The sequence below is a fragment of the Bos javanicus genome, chromosome 18 (genome assembly GCF_032452875.1).
Source record: "Bos javanicus breed banteng chromosome 18, ARS-OSU_banteng_1.0, whole genome shotgun sequence".
Taxonomy (NCBI): domain Eukaryota; kingdom Metazoa; phylum Chordata; class Mammalia; order Artiodactyla; family Bovidae; genus Bos; species Bos javanicus.
The window spans coordinates 66,136,144-66,151,750 of NC_083885.1; the positions used below are offsets into that span (position 1 = coordinate 66,136,144).

The 15,607-nt window shown below is 57.7% G+C and overlaps 2 protein-coding genes across 2 annotated transcripts; one reads left to right on the top strand and one right to left on the bottom strand.

The window, feature by feature from the left end:
* The first annotated feature begins 1,362 nt into the window (after positions 1 to 1,362).
* Positions 1,363 to 1,993, top strand: ZSCAN22 (zinc finger and SCAN domain containing 22). The gene is given in 3 exon segments (XM_061385878.1): positions 1,363 to 1,879; positions 1,882 to 1,935; positions 1,938 to 1,993. Coding segments are annotated over 3 exon segments (627 nt in total).
* Positions 1,994 to 6,364: 4,371 nt separating this feature from the next.
* Positions 6,365 to 10,578, bottom strand: A1BG (alpha-1-B glycoprotein). Its single transcript, XM_061386599.1, has 8 exons — positions 10,421 to 10,578; positions 10,313 to 10,348; positions 9,950 to 10,228; positions 9,049 to 9,321; positions 8,529 to 8,825; positions 7,787 to 8,083; positions 6,871 to 7,158; positions 6,365 to 6,541 (listed from the first exon to the last, which is right to left on the bottom strand). Exons 1-8 carry the CDS (start codon positions 10,452 to 10,454, stop codon positions 6,534 to 6,536), a joined length of 1,512 nt encoding a protein of 503 aa, XP_061242583.1. The 5' UTR covers positions 10,455 to 10,578; the 3' UTR covers positions 6,365 to 6,533.
* Positions 10,579 to 15,607: the final 5,029 nt, after the last annotated feature.

The window sequence follows — 15,607 nt, forward strand, 5'->3', positions numbered from 1 at the left end:
GACCTTGTTTATCCATCCTATACATACTAGTCTGCATCTGCTAACCCCAAACTCAGTCCAGCCCCACCCCTCCGCCCCGTGGCCACCACAAGTCTGTTCTCTATGTCTGTGGTCTGTGAGTCTGTTTCTATTTCGTAGGTAAGTTCATTTTTGTCTTTTTTTTTTTTTTTGGCTGCGACATGTGCCATGCAGGGTCTCAGTTCCCTGGCCAGGGATTGAACCCGCGCCCCCTGCAGTGGAACTAGGGAGTCTTAACCCCTGGACCCCCAGGGAAGTCCCTGTGTCATATTTTAGATTCAACATATAAGTGATATCATGCGATACTTATTTTTCTCTTCTTGACTTACTTCACTTCGTATGATAATCTCTAGTCCCATCCATGTTGTTTCACATGGTTTTATTTCATTCTTTTCATGGCTGAGTAATATTCCATTGTGTATATATACCACATCTTTATCCATTCATCTGCCAGTGGACATTTAGGTTGCTTCCATGTCTTGGCTGTTGTAAATACAATATGAACAGGGGTGCCTTTTCAAATTAGAGTTTTGTCTGATTATATGCCTAGGAGTGGGATTGCTGGGTCATATGGCAAACACTATTTTTAGTGTTTTGAGGAACTGTCATACTGTTCTCCATATTGGCCAAGTCAATTTATATTCCCACTACACACCCTCTCCAACATTTATTGTTTGTAGACTTTTTTGATGATGGCCATTCTGAGCAGCATGAAGTGGTATCTCACTTCTGATTTGCATTTCTCTCGTAATTAGCGATGATGAGCACCCTTTCATGTGCCCATTGGCCGTCTGTGTGTGTGACGCAGGTGGTTGATGGTGTTGGAGGACACCATCCAAGACACCAAGTGAGAAACTTTTCTTTGGAGAGGGGACCAAATGTCAGGAGTGGCCCACAGCTTCCCTTTCAGGGTGAGGCCAGGGCCCGGCAGAGTTAGGGAGGCCTGGTATGAGAAAAGTGGTGACTCTGTGGTTTGAACTGTTGCAGGCTGGGCGCTGGGATCTGAGCTCACAGACACCAGCTATAAGCGGAGTGGTTCGGAGGAGTCGGAGCCCTGGGACAGGGCCGCGGAAACTCTGGAAGGAGGGACTCCCTCGGGAGCCGCCTTTGGTGGTGACTGTGAATCCCAGGGCGGCCCAGAGAGGCAGGCCAGACTCTCAGGGGAAACGTGGGCCCAGTCTGTCTCCCACCACATGGATTTCAGGAAAACTTCAGGGCCTCACAAGGACGCTCGCCTAGCCCAGCCCAGCTGTGAAGCTGGTGCCTTGGGGGATAGCCCCCACGTGCGGCCAGACCTCACCTCCTGAGAGAAGACTCCTTCTGAGGAAAGATGGGATCCGCCGGATGGTTGTGGGACAGAGCCTCCAGGCACGTGCTCGGGGAGGAACCCCCCCGACGTGTGGAGAGTGGGGGAAGAGCCTCCGGAGCCCCTCGGAGGCCCACCAGAAGAGCCAGGCCCGCAAGATGCCCTACACCTGCAGCGAGTGTGGGAAAGCCTTCGGCCGGAGCGCACACATGGCACAGCACCAGGTGATGCACACGGGGGCCAAGCCCCACGATTGCATGGAGTGTGGCAAGGCCTTCGGCCGGCTCACCCACCTGAGCCAGCACCGGCGGACGCACACGGGCAAGCGGCCCTACACGTGCGACGCGTGTGGCCAGGCCTTCAGCCAGAGCACGCATCTGACCCAGCACCAGCGCATGCACACCGGCGAGAAGCCCTGTGAGTGCGGCGCCTGCGGGAAAGCCTTCAGCAACTGCTCAGCTCTGGTGCGGCACCTGCGGGTGCCCTCCGGGGAGAAGCCCTACCAGTGCCGGGAGTGCCCCAAGGCCTTCGCGCAGAGCTCCTCCCTCCCGGAGCACAGCGCGTGCACACAGGCGAGAAGCCCTACCGGTGCGACGACTGCGGGAAAGCCTTCCCCGCAGCTCAGCCCTCATGCTTCACCTGCGCCTCCACGTCAGCGTCCTCCAGTGACGAGCGCGCCTCCCGCCGCGGCGCAGCGCTGGCGAGGAACCTGAATTCCAGAAGAGCCAGGACGCTGGACTGGGGACTGGGGCGTCCCCGAAACGACAAGGGGCTTACGGGCAGAATCTGGGGCTGCTGGGGGACAGCACTTCATTCAGGGACGCGGAGGGAGGCTCTTCAGGCCAGCCGGCGAAGCTTCCAGAAGCCCTCCGTTCCCCACTCAGGGCCGTCTCAGGACAGCTGAATCCAGGGGGTGCGTTGATCCTTGAAGCCGGGACAGCCCAGGTCGCGCTGCTCTCAGGACTCAGGGGCCCCCAGGTGCTCGGGCGGGAGGCTCGTCTTCACACGCCCGCGTGGCTGCCCTCCTTGCCCGCCCCTCTCCTGTGTAACTGGGGCCTGCCCGCGCCCACCTACTTCTTCACACACACTGTTCTCTCCGCCTGCTCAAGTCCGACTCCGAGGCCAGCCTGGGAGCTGCCTTTTCCACGAGACCCTCTCCGACCCTCAGCCTCTCTGGCATTTTCCCCGCCCTGAGGGTGCTCTTGTCCCTGCACAGCATCCATTTTTCCCTGCCCACTCCGTGCACGGCCCACCAGTCGTCAGGCTGTTGGTTTTACCTCACTACTCCATCTTCACCGTCATTACCTTCTGCGGGCCCACATCCCCTGTTCGCGGGATTCCAGCAGGGGGTCTCCTTCCTAACTCCTTCCTGCCTTCATCACACACACACACACCACACGCATATACACACAGCACATACATATACACACAGCACATACATGTATCACACACACCACACGCATATACACACAGCACATACATGTATCACACACACCACATACATATACACAGCACATACATATATCACACACAGCACACGCATATACACACAGCACATACATATATCACACACCACACGCATATATACACATGCACACTATATATAAACACATTTCCCCCACACCACATACACCACACACAAACCAACACACACACCACACACACATGCCACTTACATACACTCCTCACATACACACACACGGTTGTTTCCTTCTCCACACGGGCCTCCAGCAGGCTCTTCCCACAACCCGAATATGATCGTGTCTCTACAGTCATGGGAAGCTCTCCACTGTGTCACCTTCTACAGCAAAGCTTCCTGAATGGGTTACAAGTTCCTGTCAAGGCATCAGCCTTCTTTCATGTGTTTCTCTGATGACTCTATGGCGTGTGAACCTGACCCCCCACCATACAGTTGTGTATTGTGTACTGGTCATCTATACCATCTCTCCCTGTGTTTCTCCCTCTGTCTGGAATTCATTCCTTCTGTGTCATGAGTAAACAAAGACCTCTGACGAGTGAGGTTAAGAGCAGGAAGGCTGAGACCCAGGGAGACGGAGATCTTGTAGTGTCTCAGAGAGTCCTAGATGTACCTAGACACAGCATGGCTGAGGCTCAGATGCTGAGGAACTGACAGGACGTGAGGAAAGACTGAGAGGCGAGAGATGCATGTCCCCCTGCCCTTAGGCCCCCAGCAGGCTGCAGGGAGTGGAAAAGACATGAACCTAACATCAGGACGCCTTGGGGACCCCAGGTAAGTGACTTCCCTGACCAGGAGAAGTGACTTAGTGACCAGCTCGGTCAGGAGAGGGGATGATGAGACCCGCCTTGTGCAGCACCTGATGCAGGCTCTGAGCACTGGCCCTGACTGCTGGCATCTGACTCACCCTCCTGCTCTCTTTCACTGAGGAGCTGAATCTCCTCCCCACCCCAGCACTCAGAGCACTATCATACCCACTTTGTTGTGAGATGTGTATCTACTTTGTTTATCCAAAGGAGAAGGAGTTCAGGGGAAGAAATGAATCTTTATTAAGGTCTTACATCCCATTTAAATGGTAAAGTATTAATTCTAAGTAGACTGCAAAGAGTTAAGTATGCATACTGTAATCCCAAGAGAAATCTTTTAAAAAGACTATACAAAGAGAATTCATTGGAATGACTGATGCTGAAGCTCCAATATTTTGGCCACCTGATGTGAACTGACTCATTGGAAAAGACCCTGATGCTGGGAAAGACTGAAGACAGAAGGGGATGACAGAGGATGAGGGGGTTGGATGGCAGCACCGACTCGATGGACATGAATTTGAGCAAGCTCTAGGAGTTGGTGATGGACAGGGCAGCCTGGCATGCTGCAGTCCATGGGGGTCGCAAAGAGTCGGACACGACTGAGTGACTAAAATGAACTGAAACAGATGATCAGAAACTCAGATGAGTTAAAAAGGAAGCTGAGAAACAACCCAAAAGAAAGCAGGAAAGGGAAAACTGACAGATAACAAAAGGAGCAAACAGGAAAGAAAAAGGCAGACCAAACCGTAAGCTTATACATTGTTACATACAAGTGATCTAAACATACCAATTAAAAGAATTTGCCAGAATGAATTTTTTTAAAAAAGAAAATAAGAAACTTAACTTTCAATGTGATGATATAGGGACTTCCCCGGTGGTCCAGTGGTTAAGAATCCACCTTGCAATCCAGGTGACGGGTTTGATCCCTGGTCAGGGAACTAGATCCCACATGCTGCGTAGAAACTGAGTACCACAACTACTGAGCCCACGTGCTCCGAAGCCGCTGAGCCACAACTAGAGTTCATGTGTCCCAGGGGAAGATCCTGCATGACGCAACAAAGACCCTCAGGTCCCAACTAAGACCCAGTGCAGCCAAATAAATACATATTTAAAAAATAAATGTAATTATATAGGTAAGCTTAAGGTAAAAGAGTGGGGAAAGATATGTATTATGAAATCTCCACATCAAAAAATGCTGCAATGGCTATATAAGTATCAAACCAAGTAGACTTAAGAACAAGGAAAATTACTAGGAACAAAGAGAGAACTTACATAGTGATAAAGAGACAATTCACCAAAAAGACATAACAGTTCCAAATAATGTATGCATTTAACAACAAAGCCTTAAAATAACAGGAAATAAAAACTGATAGAGCTGAAAGAAAATAATAGATTTTAAATTCACAAATTATAATTGGAGACTTCAACACCCCTCTCACTAGAATCAACAGAACAAAACAGAAAACCAGTAAGGATACAAAAGAACTGACCAATGTCATCAACCAACTGGATGTAATGGATGAAGCTGCCAAAGGTCAAACTTTGTTTATCCAGAAATAAGTAATTTCCCATGATTTAAACTAAGATAAAGCTTTTGAAGTCTGATTTTAAGCTGTTACTAATGTTTACCCCCAAAAGTGAATGGTCTAAGTTCCCACCTGAAGAAAATGAAAAAGAAATTAATTCAGAATTAAGTAGAAGGAAGGGAATGACACAAGTAGTGAATCACAAAATAGAAAAGAGTACCAAAATGAGCACTCTCAAAAGGTAATCTGTTCTTTGATAAAGATAAATATAAAGATAAATACAATTGATAAACCTCCAGCTAGACAGAGAGGGAGAAGGGACACAGCATCAGTCATGAAAGAAGTGGCATCCCTATAGACCCTGCAGGCATGAGAAGACTACAGCTGTGCTATGAGCAATTCTGTGCCAGTCAATCAGACCTCTCCGTTCAAGAAATAGGCAAATTTCTTGCAAAAACAGTTCACCAAGCATTAGTTGATTGGAGAAGGCGATGGCACCCCACTCCAGTACTCTTGCCTGGAAAATCCCATGGACGGAGGAGCCTGGTAGGCTGCAGTCCATGGGGTCGAGAACAGTTGGACACGACTGAGCGACTTCACTTTGACTTTTCACTTTCATGCACTGGAGAAGGAAATGGCAACCCACTCCAGTGTTCTTGCCTGAAGAATCCCAGGGACGGGGGAGCGTAGTGGGCTGCCGTCTATGGGGTCGCACAGAGTCGGACACGACTGAAGCGAGTTAGCAGCAGCAGCAAGCATTAGTTGATAATGCTAGCCTTACTCACAACTGATGTATGTCAGCACCTGGAGGGCCAGGCTAGGGCCGGTCAGTGGTCCAGGAGGGGTCCGGTTCGGGGACCGTGGGGAAGAGCAGAGAGGACCCCTCCCCTCCCGCGGCCTTGGGCTGCGGGGTGGGCAACCCGGCCTTGGCGCGGGACACAGCCCCGCATCGCCACCTGGTGGCCGCTGAGCCGGGAAGAGAGCTGCAAAATGCAGCCTCTGAACCGCCTCCCATCCAGTCAAGGAGGTCCGGAGCTTCAGCTGCCTCCCACACCTGCGAGGGTTGGGCGGAGGGGACTGGGGAGCAGGAGGAAGCTTAATGGGAGAAAGCAAGAGAAGGGGCCTCCACCCTCAGGATCCATCCCAGAGCCCACCCACCTTCAGGACTCAGGATCCCAGCCCGGGGGCTCCCGCCCCCCGCACCTGGACCACCATGGGCCAGAGACACGTCTTAAAGGCTGTCTGCACATTTATTAGTTCCTGGGATGGACCAGGGAGAGGCGGCCATTCCCCCTGCTCCCAGGGAGAACTCCAGCTTCCCGCTGCAGCACAAGGCATCGGAGGCAGGCTGGAGAAAGGACTTCCCGAGGATACCATCAGCACCCGAGTCGGCCACTGGGTCAGCTTCCTGGACCAAGTGGGACAAAAGAGATGGAGGCTCCCTGCGTCCTCCCTGATGAGTCAGGGCGGGCCTCGTTGGGGCCTCAGCAGGGCGGGGACTGGTCAGCTGCCCGCGAGGAAACATGCCCCCACCGCCCCCTACAGGTGCTCGTGACCACACCCCGCCCTGCCTTGCAGTCCCCCGACACACACACACACGCACACACACACCCAGCAGTCTAGGCCCACCAGCCAATGTCAGCCCTGGAAGGGCGCATGAAAGCGCAGCCCTGGAGGAGAGTACCGTCGGGGCAAAGACCTGGATCGCAACCCCCTCCTCCTGGGGCTTCAATTCACCTGCCACCCGGAGCTCCACCGGGTCGCTGAGCTCCGACAGCAAGGAGCGGGGCCCGCCGGTGCGGTAGCGGCAGCTGTATGTGCCGGCGTGCTGGGGCCCCACGGAGGTCAGCACCAGGTCCGCGGAGCCGTGGGTGGACCAAGCCACCGCCAAGGGCTCCTCTTCGCCCGCGCGCAGCAGCAGGAAGGAGACGTCGGGCACCTCGGCCTCGCAGCGCAGGACGGCATCGCGGCCCGGAGTCAAGGCCCCAGTCCACAGGGCCCGGAGCTGCGGCCTGGGCAGAGGCCCTGGGCGAGCGGCGGGAGGTCAAGTGAGGCTCCTCGCCCCGCCTCCGACCCTGGGCACTGCGCTGTAGCCGGCGGGCCTCCCCGCCCCACCCCCCAGACCTGCCATGAGGTCTGAGCCCCCCAGGGGTCCCCATCACGGGCACACAGCGCCCAGGAGGAAAACGCCACCCGCCCAGCGGAGTGGGGTTCCTGCGAAGGGCACAGCCGGGGCAGCGGCCCAGAGGTGGGACCTGTGCGGCCAGGAGTCCCGGACGCTGAAATCCGAGGAGCACACAGACCCAGGGCCGGGGGGGCTCGGCGAGAATTACACCTGGACCCTCCGCGTAGGCACCTGGGCTCCAGGAGGGCCGGGATCCTAATCTGACGACCACCGACAGGCGCGTGGCGCACGAGCCAGTGCAGAGCGGTTAGGAGTCTGAACCCTAAAAACTGGATCCGCCCTCCACGATCTCCACCAAAGCGCCCCACCTGCCCGGCGCTCACGGCGGCGGCAGACAGGCCACCAGGCGGGGCGCCCCGGGGCCCTGGAGGCCGACCCCACCCCCTCAGGCCCTGGGCGCCTCCCGTCGTATCCCGGGACAGGCGCCCGGGTAGAAGGGGGCTCCGGGCCGCCGTGCCCGCAGCTCACCGTCCACGCGCAGCTCCAGGGTCGCGCTAGGCTTGGAGCCCGCGAAGGGCGGCGACGTGTCCACGTAGACGCAGCTGTAGTTGCCCGAGTCCACCGCCGAGACGCCGCGCAGCTCGAATTGGGCCTCGGGGCCCGCGGGGCTCAGGACGCGCTGCACCTGGCGCCCGCCGGCGTCCTTGCGCACCAGGGCGAAGCGCACGCCGGCGCGCGGTGCCCGGCACCGCAGCTGCACCAGCGCGCCCGGCGTGGGGCTCAGGATCGCGGGTTCGGCCGACAGCTCCGGCGCGGGGAGCGTCCCTGCGGGGAGCGCGCGGGAGGCTGGCGCACAAACCGGATCCTCCCCCAGAAAGATCCGCCTTGCTCCCTCCCGGGAAGCCGGCGGGGACCACCCCCGAGCCTTCCTCCCGACCCGGCCCGGTCCTCGCCGGACGCGGACATTCCTACGCTCTCCGCACTAGTAAGCTCAGGAAAACCGGGTGCGCGCGCGTTTTGTGGAAGGAGCACCCCCGAGCCCCCGACGACCTCTCCTGAGCTTTACGCCCCTGGCCCGAGTCCTTAGGGGTCCTGCAGCCCCCCCTTGGCTCCCTCCACAGCGGCCTCAGGGCCCACCGGGGCCGGCCCTGCGCTCCTCGCCTTAGGCTCGCGGGGGAGAGCGCGCCCCGGGCACGGGCAGGGCCGCGTCCGGGCTCCGTCCGGGCTCTCGCAGCCCTCGCAGCCCCGCGGTCTCGTCCCGCAGGCTCACCGTCGCTCAGCACCAGCTCAGCCGGCGCACTGTCCCGGGACCAGGCCGCCAGCTCGCTGCGCAGCCGGTAGCGGCAGGTGTAGCCGCTGCCGTCGCCTGCGGCCAGCGCGCTCAGCCGGAAGAAGACGCGGTCCGGACTGGTGCTGGCCCGGGGTACCAGCTGCTCCTCCGCGCCCCGCCGCAGCTGGAAGTCCACGCCGCTCAGGGGCGCCACGCAGGTGAGCGAGGCAGACGAGCCCGGCCTCAGGACCTGGGCCGACTCCCTGTCCACTGTCAGCGTGGGCGCCGGCGGCGGGTCTGCAGGGAGGGGTGTGTCACTGGGGAGGCCGCTGGGGGCGCCCAGCCCCCAGACCTCTGTCCCAGGAACAGCCTGCCTGTGGTGGGTTCCGACGCAGCTCCCCAGGCAGGCCGCTGCTTCCCACAGCCGTCCTGGGTGGGGCTGCTCAGGGTCCAGGGTAGTTTCTCGTCCTCCAGGAGCCTCCTCCCCCAGGAAGCCCTCTGGGCTGGCCCACCCACTCACCTAGCTCCTCTATGGTCACTGTGGCACTGGGCTCCGAGGGGGTGCCTGCCGCGTGGGTGCGGTAGCTGCAGCTGTAGTTCCCAGCCCGGTGGACCGGGAAGGTGGCTTGCGTGGCCTCTGGGGCCTCAGCCACCTCCAGAAACTGGTCCTCTCCTTCCAGCCTCAGCAGGAAAGTCACACCTCGAAGTCCCGAGAGGCACAGCAGTGTGGTGTTCAGGCCGGGTGTGATCCAGGACACGGGACTGGTTGAGATCGAGGGTGGGGGCAGGGGCTCTGCAGATGGGGCAGGGGTCACAGCGGGACAGGGGTCTTGGGTAACTCTGCCTGAGCTGGGAGACATGGGGGCCCAGCCCGAGCTGGACCTCCGAGCTCCTGACAGTGTGAGGGAGCCAAGATGGACGTCTCGATGGGGGAGTGAGCCGGGAATACAAGTGGAAGGCATGGGGCCAGCCTGCCCGCAGCTTCCTGGGGATTCAATCATTTATTCTCACAGCCTTCTAGGGTTGGTGAAAACATCACCCTCTTTTTGTTCAGTCACTAAGTCTGTCCAGTTGTTTGGCACCCCACGGACTGTAGCCCGCCAGGCTTCTCTGACAGTGGGATTCCCCAGGCAAGGATACTGGAGCGGGTTGCCATGCCCTCCTCCAGGGGGTCTTCCCGACCCAGGGATTGAACTGGCCTCTCCTGCACTGGCAGGTGGATTCTTTACTACTGAGCCGCCAGGGAAGCCCAGTCACCCTCATTTAACAGATGGGGACACTGGGCTCAGAGACAGCACCAGAACTGTCCGAGGCCACCAGCTGCTCTGGAGCGGCAGCAAGAGCACAGGGAGGGTGAGGCGTGAGCAGAGGAGCCTCCCCAGCAGCCCGCCTCCTGCCTCCAGGCCGTGGACCACACTCACCTGCTCCCGTCACTTCCACCAGGTTGCTTGGGCTGATCCAATCGTTGTTGCCCTTGTAGCTGCAGCGGTAGAGGCCCCGGGTGGTGCTGGTCACTGGTCCCAGCGGGAACCTGTGCTCATGGGCAGGGGACTCCAGGTGCACCGGTTCCTGGCCCACGCCATCCTTGAGGAGCTGAAACTCCTGGGTCGGCAGTGGGCTCTGGCAGGTCAGCGTCACATCGGCCCAGGGTGCCAGCGGTGAGCCGGCCTCGGCCCACAGGGATGGCCTGGGGTCAAAGACTGCGTAGGGGAGGCAGTCAGAGCCGGGCACCCACCCTCGGGCTCACCCCGCAGCACCCTCCGTGCCCAGGCTGGCCCACTCACACGTCGCCTGCTCAGTCACCGGGCTCAGGGACAGACCTGCAGAGACCCAGCTGTTAGGCCTCACTGCCGTTCCCCCCAGCCCCCGGCCACCCCAGGACCCAGCCTCACCCCAGAGCAGCAGGAGGGCTGCCCAAGCAGACATGGTCCACGTCCCGCAGCCTCAGGGCTGTCTGTGGGGTTATAAGGTGCAGCCGGGGCGGCGGGGCTCACCCCCGCGCCCTTCCCGGAAAGCTGGGCTCCAGGGGCAAAGGGCGAACCTTGACCCCCAGAGGCTCAGCCACAGCAACAGTCAATAACCAGCTGAATGGGTTTGCTGCCTTCCGGTCAGTTTTGCAAATCACTCACACGCAGTTGTCTGGGGACTAGCGGCTGTCAGGTTACACGTTTTGCCCCAGACATGTCAGAAAGACTGGACATGGCTTCTTTTCAGGATCCCGCTGGCAGCCCTCACAGGCAGGTTATTTTTCCCTTGGATATCCCAACCACAAAAAACCTGCCTGCCAAACAGGAGACGGGTTCAATCCCTGAGTCAGGAAGCTCCCCTGGAAAAGGGAATGGTAACCCACTCCAGTATTCTCACCTGGGAAATTCCACAGACAGAGGAGCCTGGAGGGCTATAATCCATAGGGTCCCAAAGAGCCAACACAACTTAGAGACTAAACAAAAAATCTCAACTACAGCCGCAGAGATGAATCAGTGGTCAGAGCTCTGGGGAAAAGGTTTTTGAGTGGAAATCAGCCACGGTGAATTGGTTAAAGGTGAGATTGCAGAGGAAGGTGCGGCCTGCGGACAGTGAGGGGCCACAGGAGCTGCAATTGCTGTGCTCATCAGGGACTGCTTGTCGGAATCCGGAAGCTGAAGGCCCCGAGTAAGAGCGTCCCGTCTGGTCCTGCGTTCGGCAAGTAACTGGTCTGAGGCATTCCCCAGAGAAACGAGGAGGCCATACAGACAGGCAGGACCTGAGGTTCTCACACAGGTCGCACATCACACACACTCATCACACACACACGTGGCCATTGCACAATCTCCCGTCCCCTCTGGGCCTGTGTGGGCCTGGCCTTCAACCCAGGGAGGTGAAGGCCTCTCCCCCCATTGGTGGCATTGATCGGGTAATTCCTTGGAAATCCAGTGCCTCCCGTGCTCTGTGGCAACTCACCACATTGTCCCTCGGTTTCTCCACCTGACAAATTAGCCAGCTGGAGCTTGAGACTGAAGAATGGGTGCTGGGAGCCCCTTCTCCAAGCAGGCGTGAGGATATTGGGGTGATGGTGAATACTGGCATGCCATGCCCCATGCCAAACTGTCCCCAGGGCCCTGATGATCACCTGTCACCACATGGGAGGATGTGACGAGAAGCTCTGCTTTCCCAGAGCTCGTGGGCTGGAGTCCGAGGATGCTCATCCCAGGTGGGACGTGGGCTGGCCGCCATGCTGCCTGTCCACCTGAGATGCTGAGAATGGGGCTGTGGGGAGCCAGGTGCGCTGGCTCAGCAGCAGGTGGGAACAACCTGACCCACAGTGGACGCCAGCCCAGGCTGACAGAGCTGGGGTCAGCAGCTGTGACTCCTGGGGGAGGTCAAGGGAGGTGTTTCTCTAGAATTTGAAGCCTGTTGTGCAAGTAAGTAGACCAGCCGCAGGTTCCAAAAGGCGTCACTCATACGCCAGGATGGGCAGAGCGGTGGGCGGCAGGCCCTGTTGTGTGTCACCCGCTGCGGCTTAACTGCTCAGGCATCCAGCACCCGGCCCACACAGAGTCTGCCCTGCCGAGGACAGATGGGCGGGAAGAGCTGGCCGGGGAAAGGCAAGTGCAGAATGCACCCTCATGTGGCAGCTGGGAATGGAAAACAGTGCAGCCAGCCGCTGTGGATGGCTGCCTGGACGTGCCCACAGTGGTCAAACAGTACACCACACGTCCAGTCCTACGTGAGAGAAGTGAAAACAGGCGTTCAAGCAAACACTTGTACACTAATGTTCACTGCAGAATTTTCCCTAACCGCCAAAAGGTGGAAACAACCCAAATGTCCATCAACTGATGAATGGCTAAATGAATTGTGGTCTACCCATAGGATGGAATATTACTCAGCAATAAAAAGGAATGAAATACTGGTACATGGTCAGACCACAGAAAATACCACGGTCAGGGAAAGAAGCCAGACACCAAAAGGCCACATATTGTATGATTCCATTTATATGAAAAATCTAGAACAAGCAGATCCAAAGTGAATTAGTGGTTGCTAGGGGCTGAGGGGAGGAACAAAGGGGAGTGATGGCTTAATAAGCAGAGTTTCATTTTGGAGTGTGGAAATGTACTGGAATTAGTGATGATGACAATCACACAGCACAGAAAATACATGAACTAAAAAATATAACAAAAACAAAAACCAACCTGAATTGTACACTTTGAAATGGTTCAATTATGTTCTGTGAATTGCATCTCAAAACCAGAAGGCACTCAGGGCATAAGGTGTTCTTGCCTTTGGCATGCTGGGGTGTCCACTTGAGGTGGCTGGGGCCAGCCCACCCACCAACATCCAGAAGTCATCCAAGCCCCGCCACAGGGACAAGACTGCATTGACAGGAGGTGAGTGCATATGTGTTTAAGCGATATTTTTATAATAAAAACAAGGTCTTGGGAATTGTTAGGTAAAATAAAACATCAGCTTTTTGTCCATGGTCAAGCTGACTACACACCAAGCAGTTTTTACATCAGAAGATTAACGCAGGGTTGACAGAAAGTGGAGAGTGAAAAAGGTGGCTTAAAGCTCAACATTCAGAAAACGAAGATCATGGCATCCGGTCCCATCACTTCATGGGAAATAGATGGGGAAACAGTGGAAACAGTGTCAGACTTTATTTTTCTGGGCTCCAAAATCACTCCAGATGGTGACTGCAGCCATGAAATTAAAAGACGCTTACTCCTTGGAAGGAAAGTTATGACCAACCTAGATAGCATATTGAAAAGCAGAGACATTACTTTGCCAACAAAGGTTCGTCTAGTCAAGGCTATGGTTTTTCCAGTGGTCATGTATGGATGTGAGAGTTGGACTGTGAAGAAGGCTGAGCGCCAAAGAATTGATGCTTTTGAACTATGGTGTTGGAGAAAACTCTTGAGAGTCCCTTGGACTGCAAGGAGATCACCCCTGGGATTTCTTTGGAAGGAATGATGCTAAAGCTGAAACTCCAGTACTTTGGCCACCTCATGTCAAGAGCTGACTCATTGGAAAAGACTCTGATGCTGGGAGGGATTAGGGGCAAGAGGAGAAGGGGACGACAGAGGATGAGATGGCTGGATGGCATCACTGACTTGATGGACGTGAGTCTCAGTGAACTCCGGGAGTTGGTGATGGACAGGGAGGCCTGGCGTTCTTCGATTCATGGGGTCGCAAAGAGTCGGACATGACTGAGCGACTGATCTGATCTGATCTGACAGCATTCTCCCCAGGGCACAGACTTCTCTTCAACCAGGTGTCTCTTAATCCACTCGCTTCAAGAAGAAAATGCTTTGTGGGAAGATGGAGACACCTGCTGGGAATAATGGGCAGCATGCTGGGGCGCAGGGCCCATTATTGCCCTGTGGAGGCCAAGTGCAGGGCACTTCAGTCACCACAGATGAGGAGCTGTGACTCCACGAGGCCTGACTCCGGCAGGATGTGCGGCTCAGTTTGTCGGACCCTGGAGCCCTGGCTCCACACCCAGGGGGCACTGGCTCCCACCACTGCCCACCTCATTCAGCATCTGCCTCCCACAGGGGTCGGCCTTACTCTCTGGCAGGGGTCGGTGGGGCAGGGGGTGGTCTGCAGGGCAGGCCCAGGCTGCTACCTCCCCAGCCTCGCTTGAGTCTCTGCCTCTGCAGGTTTAACAGATTTCCTTGGTCTGCCTCCAAGAAGCCAGGCTGACCCTGCAGGGGACCAGCTGCAGAGCTGCTGGGGTGGCTGCCAGGACCCCTACTAACGGGGCCAGCCCAGGGACGCCAGCAGGCGAGGATCTGGGGTCCCCACGCACAAGGGAGCCATGAGTGCTGATGTGGGGACCCTGCCACCCCTTCTCTTTGTACAGCTGCAACCCAAGTGTGAACCCGGCCCCTCACAGAGAAGGGGACCCCACAGGAGTGCCGAGCCTTCGGAGGCTGTGCCTGCCAACACCTTGATTTCAGACGCCTGGCCTGTAGAACTGAATCAAGTCCTGTTGTTTCAAGCTGCCCAGTCAGTTGTAGCCACACGTGCGGAGACCAGCCCAGCACCCTCGATGGGATGGGTGGGTTGCCTGGGGAGGGGGCCTCTCCTGACCCCCAGTGATGCCCTCCGATGACTGCTCAGTGCCAGACAGAGGGTCGCGGGTGATGGGGTGGTACCTGGAAGCTGCAGCCCCATCTTGCAGGAAGGAGCCGTGGACTCACAGGAGGCAGGGCTGAGGGCGCCTCCAGACACCCTGCCCCCACAAGTGGCTCCTCTGCACATCCCAGCACTAGAGCTGGCAGATGGAAGCTGCAGAGCGTGGCTATGTCTCTGCCTCTGCTGCCCTGCTCCGAGGCTGCATCATCGAGCCACCTCTCCTGTACTTGACCACCTGCCAGCCACGGACCCAGGATCTGGGGCTGCGCTTGGCGAGGGCAGCCGGGAGCCCGTCCCTGACCCCGAACTGCAATTGTTCCAGGTGTCTGACAGTAACCTCCCGTCTGCCCTGGGAGACCACGACCTCCACGCTGCGGGCTGGCCCAGCCTTCCTAACTGGCTGCCGGTGAATGAGATTTGGGCTCAAGGACCTTCGGGCCCGCAGGGAGGCTGGGGGGGCCAATGTCTCCCGGGCCGCGTCCTGCAGACCGCACGCCAGCTTCCGTGGGAAGGAGGTGAGCGAGGCTCAGCGTCCTCAGCACCTGGACACGACCCCTGAGGCTGATAAGATTTTCCTGGAAATCAACAGAGGCAGCTTTGAAGCGCGGAGGGCAGGCCGGGGGCGGCTCCACCACCTCTTATCTTAAGCCAACCGCACCCCCACCGAGGGCCCGGGAGAACCCTAGCGTCTGTCCCTGCACCCGGCGGAAGGGCGGAGCAGGACGCACAGCAGGGCGGGAGGAGCGCAGTCTGCGTGCCGCCAACTCCCTCCCACGCCCGTCCTCCCGGTGGTGCAGCCGCCCGGGCCTCGGCCTCCACGACCGGGACGCGGGAGCCGGAGCCAGAAACACAACGGACAGGCCCGCCCGGAACTGAACGGCCGACAGCGGTGCCCGCCCGGGCCGGAGCCCGCGGACCGGAAGTGCGCCGGTCCGCCCCGCCGGGACCCCGCGTGCGGCGCTGGG

Excerpts from the sequence above, each read along its gene's own strand:
- A1BG (XM_061386599.1), bottom strand. The coding sequence starts at position 10,454 with ATGTCTGCTTGGGCAGCCCTCCTGCTGCTCTGGG. Across the intron at positions 8,826-9,048 it reads AGTGACCATAGAGGAGCTAG|ACCCGCCGCCGGCGCCCACG; the intron begins GTGAGTGGGTGG and ends CCCTCCCTGCAG. Across the intron at positions 7,159-7,786 it reads CCTGGAGCTGCGCGTGGACG|GGCCTCTGCCCAGGCCGCAG; the intron begins GTGAGCTGCGGG and ends CCGCTCGCCCAG.